General features: G+C 41.6%; 1 protein-coding gene and 1 long non-coding RNA gene across 3 annotated transcripts in view; one reads left to right on the plus strand and one right to left on the minus strand.

Annotated features, from left to right (window-relative positions):
- The window catches only part of LSM14A (LSM14A mRNA processing body assembly factor), a 48,404-nt gene extending 39,617 nt beyond the window's left edge, over window positions 1–8,787 (minus strand). Inside the window, exon 1 of one of the 2 annotated variants that reach the window (XM_016221041.2) lies at window positions 8,557–8,787. In XM_016221041.2, the coding sequence (XP_016076527.1) occupies window positions 8,557–8,677 (121 nt within the window). In that variant the 5' untranslated portion in view covers window positions 8,678–8,787. The remainder of the gene's footprint in view (window positions 1–8,556) is intronic. The other variant, XM_016221042.2, reaches the window with a different exon arrangement.
- Window positions 8,788–9,033: 246 nt separating this feature from the next.
- LOC148091003 (uncharacterized) overlaps window positions 9,034–26,427 on the plus strand; it is a 30,535-nt gene continuing 13,141 nt past the window's right edge. Inside the window, exons 1-2 of the long non-coding RNA XR_015716034.1 lie at window positions 9,034–9,089; window positions 9,553–9,624. This is a non-coding gene — a long non-coding RNA (uncharacterized LOC148091003). The remainder of the gene's footprint in view (window positions 9,090–9,552; window positions 9,625–26,427) is intronic.

Raw genomic sequence — 26,427 nt, forward strand, 5'->3', positions numbered from 1 at the left:
TATTTTACTCCACTGGAAAATACAGTTAGCTTTGGTACCTGACTTCAGACTCCCATAATTACCAAGTACTTCTGTGGACTACACAGCAAAAATAAACTGTTTCCAAGGCTCCAAGTTCTGGCAACATGATTAAATAGGGTAACCAAAAGAAATTACAGCTTGAAGTTTCACTAGATCTTAGACATTCTAGGTAGTGATTTTGTGAATTACTAGCTTTAGGTCCCCAACTCCTGTGAGAATGCAAGAAATCAATATAGCACTTCACAGGTATTTCATTCATCATACAAAGATCTCCCGCTCTCTCACTGGAATTTATGATTAAGTAGTTAATTAACAATCAAGAAGTGGGTAAGCTATGGCAACCGACAACACTTAGAAGATAATTACGGAAATACTCTATTACCAATTTACCTGTTTTTATAATCATCTTCTTCACAAAGTTTCTTTTCCTAACGCAGTGGCACTATCATTTTCATTTGAGTAGTGGATTATCCAGGTACAGCTAACTAAATATGTTAGATATAAATTTCATCCATTTTAGCCCATTTTATTTAAACAGTGTTAAAATCTATCTATGATTTATAGGAAATGTGTACTTCCTCGAACTTTGAAATTCCCATAATTAGAAACCTTCAATAACTACAAATATCCTTGCATTTATTCAAGTATTTATCAAGAGCCTGCTATGTGCCAGGCACTAAGGATAGAACAATGAATTGAGGCAAAAATCCTGACTTCACAGAGCTTCCACTCTGTGAGGATCTCTGGTATCCAGGATCTAGTATATGCTTGGGCATCATCTTCACATATATAATTGGAAATATTCCACAAACTTTCATGCACGTCACAACTTTGCAAGTCCCTCAAATATCCTGAACTGATTCTTGAAAGTTACAATTGAGCTTGAGCCATAAGATAAAAATATCTCCCCAATGATATCGATTTTGTCATAAGATTTTATTCTCTTGTATCCAAATTCTCCAAAATCACTTACTTTTCTGGAAGGGGAGTGGGCAACATATGTTAGGTATTTTCATTTTAAAGAGAAATGCAATTGTGAACATGGAAAAGTATCACTTGAAGATATGTCCAAGAGATTTCTATGAGATTAACAAACTAAAATGCTAAATAGCCCAATGGCCGTGGCTCAGTGGCTGAGCACTGACCTAGGATCCAGGAGATGGAGGTTTGATTCCCGGTCAGGGCTCAATCCTCAGTTGGGGGCGTACAGGAGGCAGCTGATCAATGACTCTCTCATCATTGATGTTTCAATTCTCTCTCCTTCTCTCTCTCTCTCTCTCTGAAAATAATAAAGGTATATTAAAAAAAAAAAAAGCTAAATAATTTCCATTAACTCATTCATTAAATACACATTTATTCATCCCAGGAGCTTACTCAATGGGAGAGGGAAGGCGAAGACAGATAATAAACACATGCAAATAAGCCAAGAAGATTATATGGAGGTCATGATCAGTGCTACAAATAAAATAAACTCAGAGATGTGACAAGGACAAACTACAACTTAGACTGACTTTTAAGATGTCCTGACATTCATTTAGAAGATTCTGAGTATCAAAGCCTATCAAACTTACCTAATTTCACTTTTACAGAATTAAGAGCTAATCTGTGAAATTTCTAGTAGAAAATAAAGGTGATCACCCGTTTAACAATGCCTTTGGGATTGGGTTTTTAAATTAGATATAGTGTGACATACAATTTATCATTCAAACTAAAACACTTTAAAGAGAGAAAAGGGATGTTCTAATAATTAGGCCAGACCACAGGCACAAACAAGGACTTTCCACCAGGGCAAAGAAGGCCATAAGGTCACCCTAATTATATACCACATCTAATATAACTAGACCAAAATTTCAAGAGTATTTTACAGTTCCAGGTGAATTTAAATTATAGGTAATATCCAAGTAAAGGACCTAAATGATAATCTGGACCATATAAACCAAGTGAATCCCTTACTAAATTTAAATATTTAAATACCTCACACCATACACAAAATCAATTTCAGGTGCACTGTAGACCTAAATGTAAAAAGACAAAGCAAAAATGTTTTGAAAAGACCATCAAAATATCTCCATGATCTTGGGGTAGGGAAAAATTCTTTTAAAAAAGAAAGACAGAAAGGAAGGAAGGAAGGAAGGGAGGGAGGCAGGAAGGGAGGGAGGGAGGGAAGGAGGGAGGGAGGGAAACCACTAGCCATAAAGAAAAAGAGTGATAAACATGTCTCCATCAAAATGAAGAACCTCTCTGGTTCACCAAAAGAAACCATCAAATGAGAAAAGATACTTGCAACAGATACATACAGCAGAAGATCCAACTCTAGAAAAAGACATGCATTTCAACAGAAAAATGGGCAAAAGATTTCAAAGTCATTTCATGAAAGATGAAATCCAAATGACCAAGACATGAAAAGGTGTGTACCTCAACAGTATCAGGGAGACTAAAACCAGTTACAACTACATACCCACCAGATTGATTAGAATTAAGGTATCTGATATTAAGTAGTATTGTTGGTGAGGGATATGGAAGAATTAGAACTCTCACATACTAAAACTGAAACAAAAACTAGTAAACAACTACTTTGGAAAACTACTTGGCATTACCTAATAAAGACACACATTCCTCATGATCCTGCAATTCAAAGTATAGACCATCAGGAAAACTATGTAAATGTGCATCAGTGCCACCTAGACACAATGTTCATAAAGGCATTGTTCATAACAGCAAAAACCAGTAAGCAATTTAAACATCAATTGCAGAATACCCAAAACTGCAGAATAGAGATTCCAAGATGGCAGCGGATTAAGTGGAAGCTAAAATGACACTCTCCCAGGATCAAACTGGAATTAGAACTAAAATACAGAAAAAAATCCTGAATAATCAACTACAACTGAAGACTAGCTGGAGAGAACCCTCATAACCAAGGACCTAAAGTGGAGACCACATAAAGACTGGTAGAAAGAGTGGAAATACAGGAGGGCTGGCCAGGCTTCCACAGACAGCAGTTGAAGGCGGGGAGGGATATTTCAGCTGTGGGGGGATATCTCAGCCCAGAGCACCAGAACTGAGAAAGGTACCAGGTACTCTGGCTATGAAAAGCAGCAGGGTTTCTGTCTGCCAGGGAGACATGGCTGGAAATGCAGGCACACTCTTAAAGGGTCAATGCACAAAATTTCGTGTGCAGCCACTCACCTTGGGCTCTGGTAGAGGGAGGGCAGAGTGGACGAGGCCTGTGAGAGGAAAATCCAAGGCTGCTGGCTCTGGGGACAGAGCTCAGAGGGTGGCCATTTGGATTCCTGTGCTGTCATTCCCCCATACTGTAGAAGACAATTTTTTCAGGCAGACCTTTACCTTCCAGGCAGCTTTTGCCTGAGGGGCGAGGGGGAAGCCATTGCCCCACCCTATGGAGTTTATACCTTGCTATGATCTACAGCCTGAGGCTCTTTAACAGACTTAGATTAATCAGCCTACAGGCAAAGGTGGTTCTCTGGATGCTCTGAGTCTTTGCCAGATCTGTATCTGGGCTCGGAAAAACACACTTTGGTGTTCACCTTGGCCCTGTCCAAAGGCACCCAGCCCCGGCAGAAGGAGCCACAAGCTGTGGAACATTGATAGCTCCAAACAAGGTACCCAAGGCCAGTCACAAACAGCATCTGCCACTGGTCGGCACCAGAGACCCTCCGGAAAGACTGGGAGTCCTTCCGGATCTACCTAATACATAGAAACAAACCCAAACAGGCAGCCAAAATGGGGAGACAAAAAACAAACAAACACAAGCCCCAAATGAAAGAACAGGAGAATTCTCCAGAAGAGCTAAATGAAATGGAGATAAGCAATCTATCAGATACAGAGTTCAGAATAATGATTGTAAGGATGCTCAACAGCATGAGAAAGATATGGAAACTATGAAGGAAATTAACAATGACATAATAGAAATAAAGAGTACATTGGAAAGGCTAAACAGCAGATCAGTGGAAGCTGGGGATTAGATTAGCAAATTAGAAGACAGGGTAGAAAAAAGCACTCAATCAGAGGTCCAAAAAGAAACAATTAAAAAACAGGAGGACATAGGATCCAGGAGATCACGGTTTGATTCCCAGTCGGGGCACATGCCCGGGTTGTGGGCTCGATCCCCAGTTGAGGGTGTGCAGGAGGTAGCCGATCAATGACGACTCTCTCATCATTGATGTTTCTCTCTCTCTCTCTCTCTCTCCCCCTCTCCCTTCCTCTCTGAAATCAATAAAGATATATTTATATATGTCTTTATTGATTTCAGAGAGGAAGGGAGAGGGGGAGAGAGAGACAGAAACATCAATGATGAGAGAGTCACTGATCAGCTGCAGCCCGCAACCTGGGCATGTGCCCTGACCGGGAATCGAACCCCGATCGCTTGGATCCTAGGTCGATGCTCAACCGCTGAGCCACGCCCGGCTGGGCAAGATATATTTTAAAGAAGCACAACAAAAACAAAAAAAAACCAACAAAAAACCCAGGACAGTTTAAGAGAGTGGGACAATATGAACGTGACAATATTTAAATCATAGGAGTGCCATAAGATGATGAAAGTAAGCAAGTTAAAGAATCTGTTTGAAGAAATAATAGCAGAAAACTTCCCTAACCTGGTGAAGGAAAAAGTCACAAGTTCAGGAGGCACAGAGTCCCAAGCAAGAAGAACCCAAAGAGGCCCATGCCCAGACACATCATAATGAAAAGGCCAAAAATTCAAGACAAAGAATCTTAAAGGCAGCAAGAGAAAAGCAATTTGTTACCTACAAAGGAGCTCCCATAGAGCCATCAGCTGATTTCTCCTCAGTAACTCTACAGGTCAGAAGGGAATGGCATGAAGTATTCAACCTAATGAAAAGCAAGGACCTGAAACCAAGACTAATCTATCCAGCAAATCTTTAATTCAAAGTAGATGGTGAAATAAAGAGTTTCCCAGAAAATCTAAAGGCTAAAGGAGTTTATAAACACCAACAAACCAGCATTGCAAGAAATGTTAAAGGGACTGATGTAATAAGAAGCAGACTGCTTGGTAAGGCTCCCCTGTGAAGCTCTCTGGACCAGGACTTTTGTGTGCTGGGAGTTTTTTGATTACTGCTTTGACCCCATCAGTTGTTGTTGGCCTATTCAGGTTTTCTGTATTCTTCCTGATTCAGTTTTACATGATCTCACTCATATATGGAATCTAATGAACAAAGTAAACTGATGCACAAAATATAGAGTCATAGAAGCATGGAACAGACTGACAAATCTCAGAGGAAAGGCAGGGGTGGGCAAGTGGGTGGGACGAGATTAATCAAAGAACTTCTATGCATAAACTATGGATGGAAACAGACAATAGTGTCTTGAAGGTCTGGTGGGGGGGTGGATGTGATCAATGGGGGGAAAAGGGGGCATCTGTAATACTTTCAACAATAAAGAAAAATTAAAAAAAAAAAAAACACCAAAAAACTGCAGAATAGGTAAACCTGTGTTATATTTATGATGTACTACTAAGCCACAACAAAACCCAAAATTAAAAACAGGGTGAGCAAAAGTAGTTTTACAGTTATGAGTGCTTGAAACACAAGAGTTTATTCCTGTATGTATTCTTTTTTTAAACATCTTTTACATATATATGTGTGTGTGTGTTTGTGTGTGTGTATATGTATGTATATATATACATTTACATATATATACATATATATATATATATATATATTTGATTTCAGAGAGAGTGGAAGGAAGAGGGAGAGATACATCAATGATGAGAGTCATCGATCAACTGCCTCCTGCATGCTCCCTGCTGGGGACTGAGGCGGAAACCCAGGCGTGTGACCTAAATGGGAAACAAACTCCAACCTCCCAGACCATAGGTCGACGTTCAACTGCTGAGCCACACTGGCTGGGCATATTCTTTATTCTTATATTATATATTTTTCTATATGAACAACTGTAAACCTACGTTTGCCCACCCCTTTATATACAAGATAATTCCATGTATGTAAAGTTCAAAAATGGACAAAACTAAACTCTATTGTTTAGGGATGTAAACTTTAGCGATAAAACTATAAATGTCAGAATAATGTTTATATCTAGCTTAAGAGGGTAGTAGTTATAATGGGACGATGCAGGGGGTGGGAGTCTTCTGGGATGCTGGCAACCTCTGTTTTGCCCTGGGTGGAATTTACAAGGTTCTTTGTTTAAAAATATTTCATTTTTGCCCCGCCAGGCATGGCTCAGTGGTTGAGCCTTGACCTGGGATCCAGGCGATCAGGGTTCGATTCCTGGTCAGGGCACATGCCCAGGTTGTGGGCTCAATCAATGACTCTCTCATCATTGATGTTTCTATCTCTCCTTTCCTCTCTCTGAAATCAATAAAGATATATTTTTTAAAAAATTTCATTTTTATCGATGTATCTTTTCAACATGTGTGGCTGTATTTTGGAATAAAAAAAGGAAAATACTATCCTCAGAGGGGATTAAAAACACACAAAACACCCTAAAGAGAATTCTAAGAATGTTACTCAAAGAGATTAACACAATCTATAGTTTAAAAAAAGTAATCAGGATCTCTAAATCCTAATACATACTGTATTCTAAACTCCACGAATAAATTTTAGGCTTTAATGTTTGAATGCCATTCTTCACCCAAATTTTTTAAAAGGTGGAATTTCAGATACCAAATTACTCAAGATGTCCTGCAAATTCTAAAATTTTAATACCAAACACTCCACTTCTAATTTTCAAATTTGAAATAAGTGCCCAGTGTTGACTGGACAGGTAAACAGCAGTTTAAGATTAGATACTGCTAAGTAGATTAACTCCAGTTTTTGAAAACAATTGAATTCCCAAACACATTAAATGACTCATACTGATTTTTAAAAACACACATTATATATGTGGGATTAAAAGCCATATAAACTAAGTGATTAAAAATCTTTTTATTGTTGTACTTATATCACATATTTATGCAGTTATGATATAAGGAACAAATGTTTGACATATTAATTTAACTACTACAGATTAATAGAATATTGACTCTAAAAGCTGTTGAAAAGACAATTAAAAAAAAAAGTGGGCCATTAACAAAATATAGATGTTTTTAGGCTCTTGTATAGAAAAGTATATTCATAGATTTTTAATAGACTGGAGTTAGTACATGAGAAAACTTTAAAACCGGAATAATTTTTTTCTTTGGGAGGAGTGAAGGTGACACAGCGAACTGACAAGTCACTAAACTAACAAGATACCTTAAATTCAGATTAGGTAAAACAGTGGTTTTTAAAAAGTTATTTTAACCACTTTACTAAGGAATACTGTTTTCACCAGGAACTTTATAGAGAGCCTTCTTCATAATTTCATAAAGTCATTGAAACTAAACACTATACAGCTAAATATCCGTCTGGGGGGAAAAATAAAAAAGAACAGAAAAGGAAACTAAGACAAAATAAGATTCCTTACCCAGGTACAAAATTTGTCCCAACGCGAGTGCTATGAAAAAGGATCTACCAGAGCATCCAAAAAATGTCATTGATGACTTGTTTAATACTGTGAAATGACTCTCCTACCAGTTTAAGATTACACTTTGAACAGATTCAGAAAATTTCTTCCTATTCCTGCACCTCTGTTCCTACTGAGCCTCTTACTTCCTAAGTCTACCAGTTGTACTGGGGAAATTACCTGCTACAGTGCTTCCCTCTCATGAGTATGCCAAACTTCTGAGATTTCTTTTAGGATCAAGAGTTAAAAAGTTTATTTTCTCCTGGTTTCCTGGCAGAAAGAAGGCCCAGCGCGCGTGGGACGGAAACAAAACCCACACGGACTGCGGCGATGCTAAATACTACAGGTAGGACACCTTCCTCCCCAACACCCAGAGCTCCCCGGCCCGCCGACCACTAGGGTCGCGGTTCAAGCTTGAACCCTCCTCCCCACCGGGATTCCAGAAACAGGGTGAAAGTGACAGCAGCAAGCATTTTTAAAGAGATGGTTGCACAACAGGCTTTGAGAAAGATTCCGGTTTAACAGGTAAATGCCACAGAGAACACAAGAGGGATGCGATCTGCTCGAGATGGTCTGCATCGCAGAGCAAATCCAAAGTTTTAGCACATTACTCACAGTTCACCTGAGGAATAGCGCCACAAATTGAAATCGAGAACGTGCGAAAACGGTGCTGCAGAACCAAGAGATCAGCACTAAACTCAAACGAGGCGGAAAATTCTGTGACTACCCGGGCTTTGTTTCGTGGTGAGACTGCGGGCCACCGAATTTCAGAGTTGGAAGGCACGTCTCTCCGCGTTCTCCTGCCCGTTCTGGGGCTTCAGGGCCGCCCCGCCCGCCCCGCTCTCGGTCGCGTCGTTCCCGGATGGAAGGCGCGGACCTCGGCAGTGGAAGCCAGGGAGCCCTGCGGGAGGCCGCGGCCCAGCCCGCGACGCCAGGGCCCGGGAGCGGCCTCCGGGAGGTCGACGGAGGGGAGAGGGAAGGAGCGAGGGGGCCGCGGGCCGCGAGCGGAGCGCGGCCCCGAGCGGGCGCAGGGCCCGATACCCCACCCCGGAGTACCTTTGGCGAGGGCTACGGTGGAGTTCTCGGTGTCGATGGTGTAGAGGATGCCCTCGTAGCGGATCTCCGCCTTGGAGATAAGGCTGATCTTGCTGCCGATGTAAGGGGTGCCCCCACTCATGGCGCCGCCGCCGCTCGGGGCCGCTCGCAGAGAGGCCGATCCCACGTCGCCGTCGCGGCTCTGCACGCCCGCTCACTCCGTCGGCGCCTACAGCAGCCGCCTCAGAACCAACATGGCGGCGGAGCCGGCTCCGCTACCCTCCCCCAGCCTTCCGCCCTCAAGCCGCGGCGCGGCGGCGGCGGCGGTGGCAGCGGCGGCGGCGCGGGGCATGCTGGGCCAGCGAGACCGCGCTCTCGCGAGACTCGGCCGGCTGCGGGAATCCAGGCAGTCTTTCAGGGACTCTGTTGTCCCGGCCGCGCCGCTTGGCCTGGTCTAGCGCGACCCTTCCTGGGCCGGCTTAGAGGAGGTTGAGGAGGCGAAGTGCATCGTGGCGCCCCGGCACTGTGGGTGCGCGCGGCCCTGTGGACCTCAGGTGTGGCCTTCACCGTATCCATACCCGTTGTTTCCTCTTTACCAATGCTGCTCCCTCTGCCTGAAAGTTGCCCACCCGCCTCCAAACTCCTGACGATCTCCTTTAGGACCCTGTCCTTTCCCTGTGGAAGCAACTGTGTCCCTTATAGAGGTCTCATGGCCCCATTACAGCATCCACCCCCCCACCCCCCCAACGAGTTCCTCCCCTCCCCCCCACCCCTGGGTCCTGGAGCTGAGATTCTGTCCCAGCACTTTCAGATGGTCCCATTCTGGTCCTTAGCTTTCAAAATCATTGAACATATAGACCAATCCTGTTTGCAGCTCTGATCAATTCTCTGAACTCTGGACTGATATAAACAAGATTCAACCTCTCCCCGTTGGGTGTCTAACTGGCAACTGTGTGTGTCCAAAGTCCTACTCTTGATTTCCTCTCTAAACCTAACCTTTCTCTATTCTCCATCGAGGTGTGAAAATGAATAAAGGAAAACCTCATTCAAAGTGGAGCGCAGAAGCCCTGAAAGGGAGCTCTCTGGAAGGTACCACCCACCGCAGCTTACTTTACAAACTTGGGCATGAAGAAGCTTATTTTGCTACCCCAGCAGGAGGAAGGAAGGGTTTTCTCCTTGTGCAGTAACAGCCCAGCCAATGAGAAACCACCACAGTCAGCCAATGAGACGCCCCCACCACCCTGAACTTTCCCTCTCCTCCAGTGGACTTTTGCTTGTGACTACCCCCCCCCCCCCCCATCGAACTACTTCTCACCATCTCCACCTCTACTTCTCTGTAACATCCTACCATTATTCTGGCCAGGATTATTGCAATGGCCTAAAAGGTTCCTCAACTTCTTCCCCTGCCCCCGATAGTTTATTCTCAACACAGCAGCCTGAGGGATATTGTTAAAATCTAAGACAGATCATGTCCCTCCTCTACTCAGTACTCCTCTCCCCAATGATTCCATGCCGCACAGTAAAAGCCAGACTCCTTACTTGGTCTTATAAAGACATACATGATTTAGTCCATGGTTACCCTACTTCCCGTTCTGTTTCAGCCACCCCTTCTTTACCCAGAGCTTTCACAATTCATTCAGATCTCTGCTAAAATGTCACCTCTAGAGATGACTTTCCTTACTGTCCTACTTAAAATAAGAACACCTTGTCCTGGGTGGTGTGGCTCAGTTGGGCTTTGTCCTATGGACCAAAAGGTTGCCAGTCGATTCCTGGTCAGGGCACATTCCCAGGTTGTAGGCTTGATCCCTGGCAGGGGGTGGGCAGGAGGCAGCTGATTGATGTTGTGCTCTCACATCGATATTTCCCCCTCTCTCTCCCTTCCTTTCTCTAAAAATCAGTAAAAATATTAAAAAACAAAATAAAATAAGAACACCTTTATCACTCGACATCTCCTTACTCTGCTTGCCTTTTTTTCAAAGCATTTATCTCTTCCCAATATGTCTTTTTAATTACTTCTGTGTAACTGTCTCCTTCATTAGAATGTAAATGTTTTGAGGCAGGGACTTTGTTTTGGTCACTGCTGGATGGTCAGGACCCAGTACAGTGCCTGGCACAGAGCAGCTGCTCAGTAAATGGCTGCATGAATGAACAGTCAGAGGAAGGCAGAGCATAGGCAGGATGTCTGGTGAGCTGAGTGAATAAATGGTGAAAAGTCTGGCAATACCGAGAAGGGAAAGCAGGAGAGAAGAGGAAGTACTAGAGGCTGTGTTGGAGCTGATACACAGTGGCTTCAAAGGAAAGCTGTGAAATACACTCTTAAGTGCAAGGTTGCTGCCAGGGAGTCGAACTATTACTTCTGTTCTTTCCTCCCCCTTCCAGGCCTGGAAACTAGCCTACCTTTCCATACTTGCTGGGTCAGCTCATTTTTTTTCCATCTATAAGCTGAGAATTCCTAAACTTATATGTTTATTCCAGATTTCCTGACTTCCAGAGTCACATTAACTACATATTAACTAGATGCAATTGCTTGGGTGTTCCACTGGTACTTCTAACTCAACATGTTCAATATTATCTACATCTACTCCCCTCCTCCAAAATAAATCTTTATCCATGCTCCCCATTCCCATAACTGGCCTCAGGACTCACCCAGGTGTCCAGTCCTGAAACCCAAGAGTCCTTATCTACTTACACGCAATCAATCATCAGTCTTGTTGATTCTACTTTATGTCTTGTAATTCATGGTTTCCTGAGCCCTATACATGCAGCTGATCAGTGTGAAAGCCCATAGTGTATTATCCATGTGACTCTTCAATTTATGTGCTAGAAAAAAAGTTGAGAACTGTGACACATTTCACTACCATGGCTTCCTAAAACCCAAACCCATGTTGCTTCCCTGCTTAAGAGCCATTAATGACTTCTGGTAGCCCATAAAAAAAACCTACAACTTCCTCCCATTGAATGTTTTCAGCAATAGGTGCTCTAGAATTTCTACATTGGAGGGGTTAAGAACAGGCAATCTGGTTGGAAGTGGAGAGAGGAAGGATTGGAGGCTTGTCCAAAGATAATTTTCTAGCTAGTATACTGTTTTTTGCTTATATTTGTCTTTGCTTGGTGAGGCTGGGGAGTGGCTGATGGACAATATGGGGGAAACAAGGTTCCTACCCCTCACCATCTTTTGGTGCGATTGCTGTTATTGTAACTCCAGTATACTCTGCGTGCTTTAGGCTATGACATACTGAATTAATTGCTTCCTAGGACATATATTTCACTGGTCCTCTTCTACTCTCCTTCATCTCTAGTTTGATATGAAAGACTCTCTATCCTATTTCCACTTGACAGGCAAGATTCACAGTCACCCTCATTCTACAGATAAAAATTAGCTTAGAATAGATCTAAGATTTAAATGTATGAGTTAAAACTATAAAAGTCTTAGAAGAAAGCATTGGAGTAAATCTCTGTGACCTGGATTAGCAATGATTTCTTAGCTATAGCACCAAAAGCTTTATATAACCAGAATATATAAAGAATTCTTACAATCAGCAATAAAAACACAAATTAAGTTACCCAATTAAAAAAAATGGGTAAAAGATTTGTATAGACATTTCACCAAAGAAGATATATAAGTGGCTAAACAAAGAAAAAGGTGATTTACACCATTCATCATTAGGGAAATACAAATCAAAACCACAATAAGATACCGCTTCATACCTACTAGGATGGCTGTAATTAAAAAGACAATCACAAGTCTTAGGATGTGAAGAAATTAAAACCTCACATATTGCTCATGGGAATATGAAATAATGACACCACTTAGGAAAAAAGTTTGACAGTTGCTCAAAAAGTTGAACATAGCGTTACCATACGATGCAACTGTTCCATTCCTAGTTATATTCTCAAGAGAATTGAACTCCCCCAACCCACAAAAACTTGTACATAGATGTTTATAGCAACATTATTTATAATAGCCAAAGTGGAAACAACCCAAATATCCATCAACTGATGAATGGATAAACAAAATATGGTATATTCATGAATGGGATCTTATTTAGCTATAAAAAGAAATGAAGTACTAATACATGTTATAACATGGATAAATCTTCAAAAGGTTGTACTAGCCCAGGCAGCATGGCTCAGTAGTTGAGCGTTGACCCAAGAACTAGGAGATCATGGTTCCATTCCTGGTCAGGGCACATGCCCAGGTTTCAGGCTCAATCCCTAGTAGAGGGTGTGCAGGAGGCAGCTGATCAATGACTCTCTCTAATCATTGATGTTTCTATATCTTTCTCCCTCTCCCTTCCTCTCTCTGAAGTCAGACATATAGGTCACATATTGCATAGATCCATTGATATGAAATGTCCAGAATAGGAAAATTCATAGACATAAAATAGATTAGTAGAATAGTGGTAGCCAGGGACTGAGGGGTGGGAATGGGGAGTGAATGCTTCTGGGTGCAGGGTTCCTTTTTAGGGGGACAAACTTAGATAGTGGTGATGGTTGCACTACATTACAAATATGTTAAAAACCACTAAATTATACACTTTATTTATTTTAATATATATCTTTATTGATTTCAGAGAAAGGGAGAGAGAGAGATAGAAACACCAATGATGAGAGAGTCATTGATCAGCTGCCTCCTGCACGCCCCCTACTGGGGATCGAGCCTAAAACCCGGGCATGTGCCCTGACCCGGAATTGAACGTGGATCTGCTGGATCCTAGGTTGATGCACACTCGCTGAGCCACGCCTGACTGGGCTAAATTATACACTTTAAAAGGATGCATTTTGTGGAATGTGAATTGCATCTCAATAAACAAATATTCTGCGGGCCAGACTCTTAGGGGAGGGTTTCAGTAGAATATTCATCAGCTTTCCAGGTGCATTTTTAATATGCTGAGGCATCAAAATGAGTGTAGACAGGAGTTTTGATTAATTCTTTGGTCTGTATTACTGTTTTACTTTTGTCTTAGGTCTGCCTGGCTTTACTGGGGTTTTTGTTATTTGTTCCCAACTTCATCTGTCCTTGGGTTTAGCTGGCACAAATGGCATTAATTGGGTCTCTGTCCTCTATCTCCCTGACCAGGGGGGTTTAAGCTGTGTATTAGCTGGTTAGGGAGGAGGGTATAAATCATTTGCTCTCGAGTGTTCTTGGTTGGGGAAGATTAGGTCTTGCAGTTCATAAGCCTGCTGTAAGGTGCACGAACTGTTTGGCCTTGTTTGATTGTCTCAGTTTCCCCATTCCACTTGTCCAGGGATTTTCCTAGCTGCTTACTATCCTGCCACAATGAGCTCTTCCCATTACATTTTTTTCTGCCCCACTTTCTCTCTTTTTTTCTTGTGGCTCTCTAATTACACATATATGAGATCTTTTGATACTGTCCTACATGTTTCTCATACTCTGTTCTGTTTTCTTTCTGCACCCCCCCCTTTGCTTCATTTTGTGTAATTTCCATTGGCCTGTTTTTAAGTTCACAGATCCTTTCTCTGCTGTTCCCAATCAGCTATTTGGCCCATCCAGTATTGTCTTTTTCAGTCTAGAATCTCCATGTCTATTTTTTTCTGTTGAAACTCTGCATCTTCTTTTTTACCCTGTCCATCTTATGCTCTGATTTCTTTAATGTATTTATCATAGTTATTTTAAAGTTCTTTTCTGCTAATTCCAGCACCTGGGTCGCATGAGAATCGGCATGTATTGATTTTTTTCCTCTTGATTATGGGTCACACTTCCCTGCTTCTTTGCATCTTATTGTTTTTATTGTATGTTTGGAGGTTGTATTTAAAGGAACCAAAGTGACTGGAGCAAATCTTTTTTTCCCCAGAGAGGATTAACCTTTTCCTCCGCCAGTCAGCTAGAACGGGCAGCTGAGCATTCTGGTCCAATCAAGAGCTGAGCTGAATTAGGGCTGGAGTGCAACGTTAGTTAGTTTCAGTTCACCTGGGCTTCAAATGTCTAAAGGGCAAGACTTATTCTGAGGGTCTTAGGCCCCCTCCTTCTAGTGGGACTTGGACTCAGGCATTGGGAATGGAAGGAGATCTCTGTCTTTCAGTCCAAGCCTCAGCCTCCTACGTTGCCACCCATTTAACTAAAGAGGACTCGCTCTGTGTTTTGGGTTCTTACATATTCTCATCTGTTGCTTTAGCCCATACAGATGTTTAAAGTGTCAGTGGTTCCTTCTTAGCCAAGCAGAGCCCTCTCACTGTGGCTGGCACCATCATCTGCCTGCCCATGCCCAGACTTGGCAAATGCCCCAAGTAGACATGAATCTTTTTTCACTTATGAAGTCTTGTCCGCCTGCTCTGGAATTTAGTTCCTTTATACTACTTTGTGATCTTTGTAAAAATAAATATGATATTTAACCCATTTCTCCCTGTTATTACAGTACAAGTGGCCATTTGTTGAGACCTTTTATAGCCTACTTGGAAGAGGAATTTGGAAGACTTTTGGCCATATTTATATCCATTAGGGTTATATCCATTATATTCTTAGGAAGGCCCTCACAACCAATTTTTCCTCTAGAGTTGGGGTAGACTGCTAGTCCTTCAGTTAAATAACACATGACATTGTGGGCTTGCATTTAAGGGTTGTGATTTTTGGAAAAATATATCCCTTCAAACACCAGAACCACTCTCAGTGCAATGAGATGCATGTTCTATGAGAGATGCACTGAAACTGAGACTAATTAATGGTGCTATGGAGGATGTCTCCCATCCCACACTTGCTCTGGGGGTGCATGCACATTGAGTGGGATTGTTACTGATTCCTGTCTCACTCTTTCTTTTCAGAGCACAATCACTGAATTTACAGAGTTAAATGCATAGATTACATAATTTTATTTAAAAAAAAAATCTTTATTGATTTCAGAGAGAGGAAGGGAAAGGGAGAGAGAGATAGAAACATCAATGATGAGAGAGTCATTGATCGGCTGCCTCCTGCACTCCCCTGACTGGAGATCGAGCCCACAACCTGGGCATGTTCCCTGACTGGGAATCGAACCTTGATCTCCTGGATCCTAGGTTGATGCTCAACCACTGAGCCACACCTGACCGGGCTATAATTTCATTTTTTGCTGCCTTTAATTGACAGTGGTTTTCTGAATTATATGTTTTTACTCATAATTTTAAAATAATGAAACTGAAGCTTAGAGAAGTCAAATAATTTAGATCCAGGATTGAGGTGGGAAATCATAAATTTCAACCAAGTTTGTATGATTTCACAAGGTATGTGCTTTACACTATTTTAGGATGGCAAATAGAATTTTTCATCAAATGACAACTCAAGTAGATGGCAGTGCTTGTCTGGAGATATGTATTGAGAATTTTGAGGTTGTGTCTGAGATAATCAGGACCTTGTGTCATGGTCAATTATCAGTATCTTCCATGGACACAGGGTGGAAAAGTGGTGAAACCAGGTCCAAATCTCTTTTCTATTCCATCTGCCTTCTAAGTGCATGCAGTGAGAGTACATATGGTAAAGTGCTTTGTAAGCCTAATAACTCTCTGTCTATAATTATATTATTTTTACCATTACTCAAATATTTGTCCAGTGATCTTAACAACAAACAATAGAAATGGTTAAGAAGTGTGAGTGGGTGACTGGAAAGTAAGTAAAAGAATAAAAATCTATAGTGAATTTATACATTTCTAAAATTGGAAATCTAATGATGGCAGACCTGGCCCACAAGCCCCACCAAAACCCTTCAATGGCTTATCTTTGCCCTATGTCCTTAGAATTACCTGGGCTATATCATTTACAAGACATGATGTGTGATTGGGCTCCTGCTTGACTCTCCTACCTCACCTCTTGCCGCTCCTCCCCCTTTCCCCCATTCTTTCTCTCACCCCAGCTTTTGTCCTTCATTCTAGAAACTATGTTAAACTTCTCTCAGATTCTCCCCCTGGAGTCTTCCCATTGCAGCTCTCAGCCTATATATCGCTTCAGTCCAGAAGCCTTCTCACTACTGTCTGGAGAGCAGCCATCTGAGATATTTGCTCCTTCCACACAACCTTATCCAACCTGTGCTAACTCTGCCATTGCGATGATCACCTGGGGGTCAGTCGCCTCTTTACTTATCCATGGTCTACACTAGTTTGTTGTTGTGCTGAGAGCAGGGACTGTACGTGCCTTTCCACCATCGCATTCTTAGCACCAACTCAGGTCCTTGCACAGAGTAGACTTGCAAAATATCTCTGTCAGATGAATTAATAGATTAATGATTTTTTAAAATTTTGTGAATTTTCAACAGATGCTCACAGTAGGAGGCGACCTTTTTATTTATTTATTTAAAAAAAGAAGATACAGAAGTAACTACTTCTAGCTTTAAAGATTATATTTTAACATATGAGGGCTTAAATAAGCTGTGCGGAACATTCATTTCTTGTTGTGTACTAAGTTAACATGCAAATTTCGATTGTCAGTTGAGTAGTTCTATGTGATGTTTTTTTGTTACTATTATGGAAGACACCCATGGCTTTCTCAGACATCCCATCTGGGCCTCCAGTGTGGTCTAATTATTCTGAGAAGCCAAGATGTGTTAGAGCTGAGCTTGATTACTCTAATGGCACACAATGTTTTTATAAACCTCCCTATTCCTGAATAATTATCATTATCATATGTATGTGTTTAGCCAAAAGCTTAATTGGAAAATTCCAGAATGAAACAATGCTACACAAGAAAAAAACACCTTCCAGTCATTTTCTTTGGGAAAAAAAAAATCAAAGTGTGGCTAATACATGCATAAGGTTATATCATCAAATCATGCAGAAGGGCTTATGATGAATAGCAATTATTCCCAGCCTACCTCTCCCAACCATGGTCCTAGAGAGACAACCATTTTAAACTTTCAGCTGTTTCTCTTGGTAGTTATCTTTGTCTCTAACTAATATGCTTACATCACCAGTTCTTGATTCATCCATTCTAGGCATTACCTATTAATTTTCATCTATTATAAATGAAGGTTTGTTTCACAGGGCAAGTACTTAGAGATATTTTAAAGCTCGTTTCCATTCCCAAGTTGCCTTTATTTCATCCATACAGGACTGGGGTCCATGCTCTATGCATTGTAAGGTGGGCCCGTCATGCCCAGGTGGTGCCTGTTCTGACTATGTAAGGACTTCGCTGTACTAGCAGTTCCGTATATGCAGATGCTTCTCTCTTGGTTATGTTTTTTGTTTGCTTATCTTAGGGTCTTTTTTTTTTTTTTAAATACATCTTTATTGATTTCAGAGAGAGGAAAGGAGAGGGAGAGAGAGAGAGAGAAACATCAATGATGAGAGAGTCATTGATCGGTTGCAGCCCACAACCTGGGCATGTGCCCTGACCGGGAATCGAACCCTGATCGCCTAGGATCCTAGGTCGACGCTTAACCACTGAGCCACACCCGGCCGGGCCTTAGGGTCTTTTATGTTGGAGGCTTTCATTGGAGCATATATGAGAACAAGATAAAAAATCATCTCTGTGATGAGGCCTCTGTGTTTGTAGTGGGCTCGCTGATCGAGAGACTTCACTTAGGACGATCAGGTGGGAAGCCACTCTCTCTAGACGTTTAACTGGTGAACCTCTAAATGTTACGTTGTGGAAATTTTGGGGTGTCCAATTATTTTTTTACAGAAGAACCTCTGCGGTGTTTCTGGAGGGCGCATCTCAGGCCCCCACATGGCTGCTATGTGAGAGTGGTGGGGAGGAGAGTGAGACTCAGCCCGTCTCACCCCTACCCTTTGCTGTAGTGGGCTGTAACAGGAGTCCAAGGGATCATTTGCTCCCTCTTGGCTGCTGTTTTCCTCCCCACTCCCCACCATGTACATTCCAGTTCTTGGCCTCCTGTACTTGGCTTCATCAGTTACTTCCACTTCCTATTTTTGTGTGTTTAGTAAAATATACATAACATAAAATTTACAATTTTTGCCATTTTTAAGTATACCGTTTAGTGGCATTAACTACACTTACACTGTGCAACCATCACCGCCAGAACTTTTCATCTACGCAAACTGAAACTCTGTACCCACTCTCCCCTCCCCGCAGCGTCTGGAAATCATCATTCTGCGTTCTGTCTCTGTGAATTGGACTACTCTAGATACCTCATACAACATTTGAAATCATAAAATATTTGCTCTATGTGTCTACCCTCTACTTTACAGCTTTAATAAGCCTGTTGAAATTTCTTGTCTCTAGATTTCTATTGAAGTGCCCATCTCTTGTGGATTTGTACTTTTACCTCCTCTACTAGTATTTTAGCAGGGGGAGGACTTGGAGATCAAAGTCTGCGGCTAAGTAGCCATTTTTAAGCAGGAGTTCACTCATTTTGAAAAAGGAATATTCCAGCAAGAGGATAAATACTGTATGGTTCCAGTTATATGAGATACCTAGAATAGTGCAATTCATAGACAAAGAAAGTAGGACGTTGGTTACCAGGGGCTGGGGGTAAGGAGTCACAGGGAGTTTGTTTCAGGGTTTGGAATTTTAGTTTGGGGTGATAAAAAAGTTCTGGAGGTGGGATGATGGTAGTGGTTATACAATAAGGTGGATACACTTAATACTATTAAATTGTACACTTAAAAAGGTAAAAATGGTAAACTTTATGTTATGTATATTTTATCACAATAAAAGCTTTTTTTTAAGTTCACTGTATATAATTTTACTATAATCAAGTGCCTGAGAAAATGTTGCTGCTTCAAAATGCTATGGAGGGTGGGATTTAATTCTGTGAATGACAGTATCTTGCTTGTATTGGCGCCACTTACATGTTGATAACAATGATTAACCCTGGACTAAAAATTAAATGCTATTGCTTGAAGGCAAGGTGAGCAATCTAAAGCAGGTAGGAATCGAAGAGAATATGAGTCTTGTAAGAAGGGAAGGAAACTAGGTTAGCTCTAATTTACGAGACTTTTCCTCTGAGGACCCCTCCAGTTACCAGCAACACATGACACATGGTGAAATAGAGCTAAAATATAAAGTGGTGGTCTTACTAGCTGAAGAGACTGAGGCTTGATTTTAGGGTTGCTAAAACAGCTGGAAATTGAGGGTGGACGTCCCAGAAAGGAGGGAGTCATAGGGAGAAGCTATAAAATACTCATATAAATTCCCCTCAAATCCCTTGCAAGACCTTAGGGAACACAGCTGAAAGTTTAGCTATAATTTTAGGCAGAAATTTCAGTACTAGTTTGAAGTTCAAGTTCTGACAAACAGGAGTGGCTTGATGAGCTCCTAAAGCTTTCTATTGAAATCCAAAAGCGCCATGCCTTACAAGAAAGCTCAGGGCTAAGGGTTATTAGAAATCAAAAACATCCATAAACAGGTTTAATAGCAGACTGGAACTGTAGCATACAGGAGAGTCAACCTGAAGAAAGGTCAGTAGAAATTATTCAGATAAAGTATAGGGAGAAAATGATGGAAAAAGATGAACATTCTCAGTGACTTGTGGGACTATATCAAGTGGTCTAATAAGTGCGTATTTAAAGTCTCAAAGGAGAGGAGATAAAGGGACAGAAAAAATATTTCAAAGACTAGTATTCTGAAATCCCCCAAATTTAGTGAGCGACATCAACCCATAGGTCCAAGAGTCAAAGGGGAGTCTACAGCGGGGCTCCATAGCTGCTCTTGTGCCTTTTTTCTGACATGTATGTGCAGATGTGAGGCTTGCATAGTGGAGACTTAGCCTCTGTGGGCGGCCACAGTTGGTCCAGTGCTGGGCATTGCGATGAAGGTGCAGGTGGCAGCAGTCATGGTGGTGGCGGTGGTGTGTTGAATGAGAGAGGGAGACAGAGATATCTTCCGAGGTCTTAAGTCTGTTACAGGTGGATTTGTTGCTCGAACATCAAGAGGTTCAAACAAGTTAAACTAGAAAGAAAAGACATCCCAGAGGCAGAGGGTGAAAGGGGTGAGGATCTGGCCTGCTGGTGGTCTCCCCTGTTCTGTTGCCGAGAAGCCGAGAAGCCGAGAAGTTGGGCCCGGAGCCCGGGGCCTGCTGCCAGGCTGAGTGGCTACAGGCAAGGGAGGCTGGGAGGCACTGCCTCCCATGGCCCCTGACTCTCCCGGGGCGAGGTGGAGATAGGGGCCAACTTGCAGATTCCCTTTGCAGGTGAACACGTGGGGATGAGTTCAGTCTGGCTTAGGTTGTTTTGGGAAGTATCTGTGTTTTTACACAGATTGCCCCTTGCATTATGGGCAGGGGCATATTACAAATGGAGACCACGTACCATATATCTAAATGTTTTAAAATGATAATTCAAGCAATTAACAGCTAAATAAAATATGTTATATCCTTTTTTCTCTGGATAAACTGTACTTTCAAACCGACCTGGAAGGCCAGGTTCCACCCCAGAACATGGTGAGATGGGGAGAGACAGCCCTGACTGTAGCTGATCCCCCTCCTCTTCCCACTCTCAGCTCTTTCCCACACTGTGAAGTCTCGCCTTCACACTCAACCGTGTCTTCAAATCTGTTTTTATTCCTCAAAACAGCCACTTCTTAATTATGCCCATGGCCAAGGGAAATGCACACCCTAGTGGCAATATGCCACACCTCAGGATGGCAGACGGGAAGAGGCCCACACAGGTCCACCCTGGAAGTGGGCTTGGGCTGTTTGGGCTTGGAGTCTGGAGCTCTTGGTAGCCGGGGCATGGCTTAGAACAGGGGTCAGCAAACGATGGCTCCTGGGGCAAATCTGGGCCCTCCACCTGCTTTTTTCTTCTTGTTATTAATCCTCACCTGAGGATATTTTTTCCATTGCTTTTCAGAGAGAGCAGAAGGGAGGGAAGGAAGGAGGGAGGAGACAGAGAGAGAGAGAGAGAAACATAGATGTGAAAGAGATACATTGACTGGTTGTCTCCCTCCCTTGCCCGCACTGGGAATGCACCCTCAACCCAAGTGTGTGCTCTTGACTGGGAATCGAACCCGTGACCCTTTGGTGCACAGGCTGACGCTCTAACCACTGAGTCACTCTGGCCAGGGCCCTCTACCTGTTTTTATAAATAAAATTGTATTTGAATATAGCCACGCTTATTCATTTACATATTATCTATGGCTACTTTCTTGCTACAATGGCAGAGTTGAGTAGTTGTCACAGAGATCATATGACTTGCAAAACCTAAAATATTTACTCTCTAGCCCTTTAAAGAAAAAGTTCACTGGCCTCTGGTCTAGAAGGGGGAGTGACAGGTTCCAGTGGGCTTGCCTCCTTGGCTCTAGGCTTGAGAGATTCAGCTAGTGGAGGGCCAGAGTGAAGTTCAAATAACTGAGGGGCCCCAAACCTGAATCTGACCATTAGGAGATATCAGACAAATCTAAATTAAAGGACATTCTGTTATAACAAAGCCTGTACTCTTCAAAATGCCCATGCCATGTCAGATGAGAAAAGGGTACGGAACTATTCCCAGAAAACTAAAGAGACATGACAACTAAAAGCAATGAGACAACTAAAAGACTGCACCTGGGACCAGGAAAAAATATGCTATAAAAAAATATATTGGAACACTTGGTAAAATTTTCAAAGGTCTGTTAACTGGGTAATAGCATTGTATTAATGTTAATTCCCAACTTGAGAATTATATTCTGATTATGTAAGCAGATATCTTATTTTAGAAAGTACACAATAAAGGACTTAAGGATAAAGAAATATGATGGCTGCAACTTACTCTTAAATAATAATAGTAATAATACATATTTATGTAGAGAGAAAATGAAAATAAAATAAAGCAAATGTGGCAAAATGTTAACAACTGGTGAATCTCTGTAAAGCCTTTCTAGGAGTTCTTTATATCCTTTTGAAACTTTTCTATAAGTTCAAAAGCATTTCAAAATAAAAAGTGAAAAAATGTGAGGACAAGGCGGAAAAGTTCCCTCTCTCATCTTCACTCACTAGACCCCTCCCCTCACCATTATGTTCACCATAATTCAACAAATTATAACAAATAAATGAAAAGGAAATTAATATAAAAGTATGGAGAGGAACAGGAAAAAAAGGTCATTTTTGGCGCCTGATATAATTACCTATGCAAGGCCCATCATCTGTGTTCTTAGGCTTATTCAGACTTTCAAGGTGACCACAGCCACACTCAGTCTATTTAGAAAGACATAGGCAGGAACTGCAGCAATCAGCAGGGCAGCTTCAGGTATTCTTTGCACTCAGGATCCTGCCACAAGTTCACTCACTAGGTGCAAAAAGGTGAGATCCACATTGGGCCTTTACATAACTGCTCTGATTTAAAAGCCCCATACCTTCCAGGAGACATTCTCACAATCCCATCGGCACAGCTCCCAGGGTCTCTGCAAGGGACGTGCCCAGTTACAGGAGCTCCACAATCAGGAAGCCCAAAGCAGTGGCTTCCTCATCAGGTACCGATAGGTCTGTCAATCCGGGTGCAGTTTACCAACGATCGTTTTTACTATAAGCAGTGTTGCCTAAAAACAACATACTTTCAGAGAGATAAACCTAAGATTAGATTCTCATGCAGAAGAATTGTGTTAAACCTTTGCCCATAGTCCACCCTCATGACTTTGGTTAACACTTTTAACAAAAAATGACAAGTTAGCACATTTTGCGATCACCAAAATTTGTATTACCCAGTGGGGTGAGAATGTCCCTTCAATATCCTATACGATTGAAATAGTCTTTGGCCATCTGTCTTTATAATGCCCTTTTTATTAAGGGACTTCTAGGCATTTTACATCAAATGATATTGCGTGATAGTTTTTAGCAAAACAAAAACACTACAGTGAAATTAAATTTTTTTTAGAACACAAATATATATACTATATACTATGTGTGAATCAAGGGTCTTTATCCAGGCTGAAAGTGCAGTTTAGGCTTTTAAAGTAAGCAATTATTGCTTTAAAAATCTCATCTGGCACTTTAGAAATGCTCGCATTCCCATCAAATTTTCACTAGATGGTAGCAGAGGACACCAGTCATGCTCCACTGTAGCCTTAAATTCACTTAAGCACTCAGTCCACAGCTTGCTCTGAGGGGTTGGCCTGGGATTAACACACATGAAGAGCTTTCCTTAACCTTTTATTGGTGACTCGGAATCCTATTAAACTGTTTTCATTGTAGCTGTGCTTGGACCTGCTGGCCACCACACAGCTTCTGCCTGCTTTTGCCCTCTACTCTGTTGGGTGCTCTCAAACGTTTCTCTGTTGATTAAAGTTTGAATGGAGTTGGAGTCTGCTTGGCAGTTCTTCCTGCTTTATCAGGTGGCGGTCCCATCACAAGCATGGGATCTTTGGGTTCATTCTCTCGTCTTCACAGCCCCTGCCCAACACCCACTCAGCCAGACATTAATTCATTCCTGTAGCCCAGCTGCAGCTCGGTTTCTGGCCAGTCCCTTTCATGAACAGTGAGCAGTTTCTCCTCCCAGGATGAATTTGGTTTTACTCCAGCCCGCATCTGCTCTGCAAGGGGATGATTTATCCCATCATATACTGCAGAGTTTTCAGCATCAGAGAATGGGCAGTGCCAGATGTCCCTAGCAGTGGGAATCTTTGTAGCCGTTAATTCACCAGACCTCTCAGGTGCAAGAAGACAAGAGCTTTTCTCTCCTTGGCTGCTTGAAGATCGGCCACCATCATGAATGGCACAGTTAACTCTCCGGGCCAGGAAGTTCATGACCAACAGACCACTTCAGCAGAAACAAATGGTCATCGACGTCCTTTTTCCTGGGAAAGCAGCAGTACCTAAGGCAAAGTTGGAGAAAACTAGCCAAAATGTGTAAGATCATACCAGATGTCACCTTTGTATTTGGATTCAGAACCCATTTTGGTGGTGGCAAGACAGCTGGCTTTGGCATGATTTATGGTTCCTTGGATTATGCTAAAATGAACCCAAACATAGACTTGCAAGACATGGCCTGTGTGAGAAGACCTCAAGGAAGCAGAGAAAGGAACGCAGGAACAGCATGAAGAAAGTCGGGAACTGCAGAGGCAACTGATGGTGCTGCCAAAAGTGAGCTGGAGACTGGACGACAGAAGGAGTACAGGTTCTTCAGTGACTTTATCTGTGGTGGTTGTGCAGGCTTTTGATGAGAGGACTAATAAACTAAGAACTTGAAAAAGGAGACAAGATCTACAGTGGGCAGGTACACAAGTTGCCCTGATTTCATGCCCTCTAGCAAACAATGTCTCTTGTAAGAATTGCACAGGCATGGCTTCCAGGGTTCCACAAAGGGGCTCGGAGATTAGAAAAGGCTCCCAAGGCTACGGTGACTCCCAGTCCAGATAAAAGTTACAAACCGGGTCATTTTTATTACAAGCGATGTTGTCTGGTAACATAGCTGACACATATGATCTTTATTTCAAGAAAAACATGGTTAGAAAATTAACCAAAAGTCAAGTTCTCATACAAAGGAGGAAAGGTTTTAATACTTTACTCACAACGTAGAAATTAAAAGAATCAAATGAAAAACTACTAAAATGAATAAAGGAGTTCAGCGAGATGGCCAGATTTTTAAGAAAGTCTTTTTATGTACCAGCAATAATTAGAGGGTGTAATGAGATCAATATTTCTTTTATAATAGCAATATAAACTATAATTACTTAATATACATCATATACATAATATACCAAAAATATTCAATCCCTATGTGAAGAATACCTTAAAACTTGATTGAAAATTCCTGAATAAATGAACCATGCAAATTGGATGGAAAGAGTCAATATTGTAGAGATGTAAGTGCTCTTCAGATAAGCTACAAATATGGCATAATCCCAATAAATATCCCAATAGAATTTTTCTAAGGAATTTGAAAATTTGATCCTGAAAATCACCTGGAAGCATACATGTGCAAGAGAATTTAGAAAGAAAAAGACATGGACTTATTTTGTAGACATCAAACCTACTAGAACGTTACAGTGACTAAGAATGTGCAGCTTTGGCCCAGAAAATAGGCACACATATCATCAGTAGAACTGAATGATTATGTCCAGAAACAGACACTTGACTTAGTGATCTTTTATGCTGATATTACTTACACATATAAAACACATAACTATTATGTGTAGAGCACAGTGAATTTTTCCACATGTATATATGTGGTTAACCACTACACAGATCGAGATATGGGTTATTTCTGGTACCCCAATAGCTTTGCTTGTATTCTTTCAGTCATTATCACTCCCCCCCCCAAAAAAAAGTAACCATGGGTTAGGTTTGCCTGCTTATGAAGTACACAGAAATGGAATCATATAGACATAATCTTTTGTGGCTGGCTTATTTGATCAACATTTATTTGTGATATTTACCCATGTGCTTGCAGGTAGCAATAGTTTTTTCTTTTTCATCATTGTAGTACAATAAGTTCTCACTGAATGTCATCCATAGGTTCTGGGACTTTAAGTAAATGACATATAATGAAACCAATGATACCATAGGCTAATTGATTTAATCAAGAGTTAAGTTCTTATGGCATCTGTCAAGGCATCTCTCAATGTCATAATGAAAGGACATTGAATGAAATGATGCTATTCGAGGACCCACAATAACATTCCATCTCATGAGTATAACATATTACAGATGTCCATTCTATTTATGGACATTGGGGTTGTTTCCAGTTTTTTGTCATGATAAATAAAATTGCTTTAAACATTCTTTTGGTGGACATAAGCACTCAGAAATGGAACTGCTGGGTCATAGGAAAAATATGTATGTTTAGCTTTAGTAGATATTGACAGTTTTCCAAAGTAGTTCCACCGTGGTGGGGGTTGGGAGTGTTGGTTTGTAGTGTTACAGTCTTGCCCTGTTAATGACAAGGATACGTTTTGAGAAATGCGTTGTTAGGCAATTTTGTCGTTATGTGAACATCATAGAGTGTATTTACACAAACCTAGATGGTATAGTCTACTACTGTAATTGTATGTGCTACACTTTTATATGACTGGCAGCATAGTAACTTTGTTTACACCAG

The sequence above is a fragment of the Miniopterus natalensis genome, chromosome 18, assembly GCF_054644295.1.
Source record: "Miniopterus natalensis isolate mMinNat1 chromosome 18, mMinNat1.hap1, whole genome shotgun sequence".
In the NCBI taxonomy this organism is placed as follows: domain Eukaryota; kingdom Metazoa; phylum Chordata; class Mammalia; order Chiroptera; family Miniopteridae; genus Miniopterus; species Miniopterus natalensis.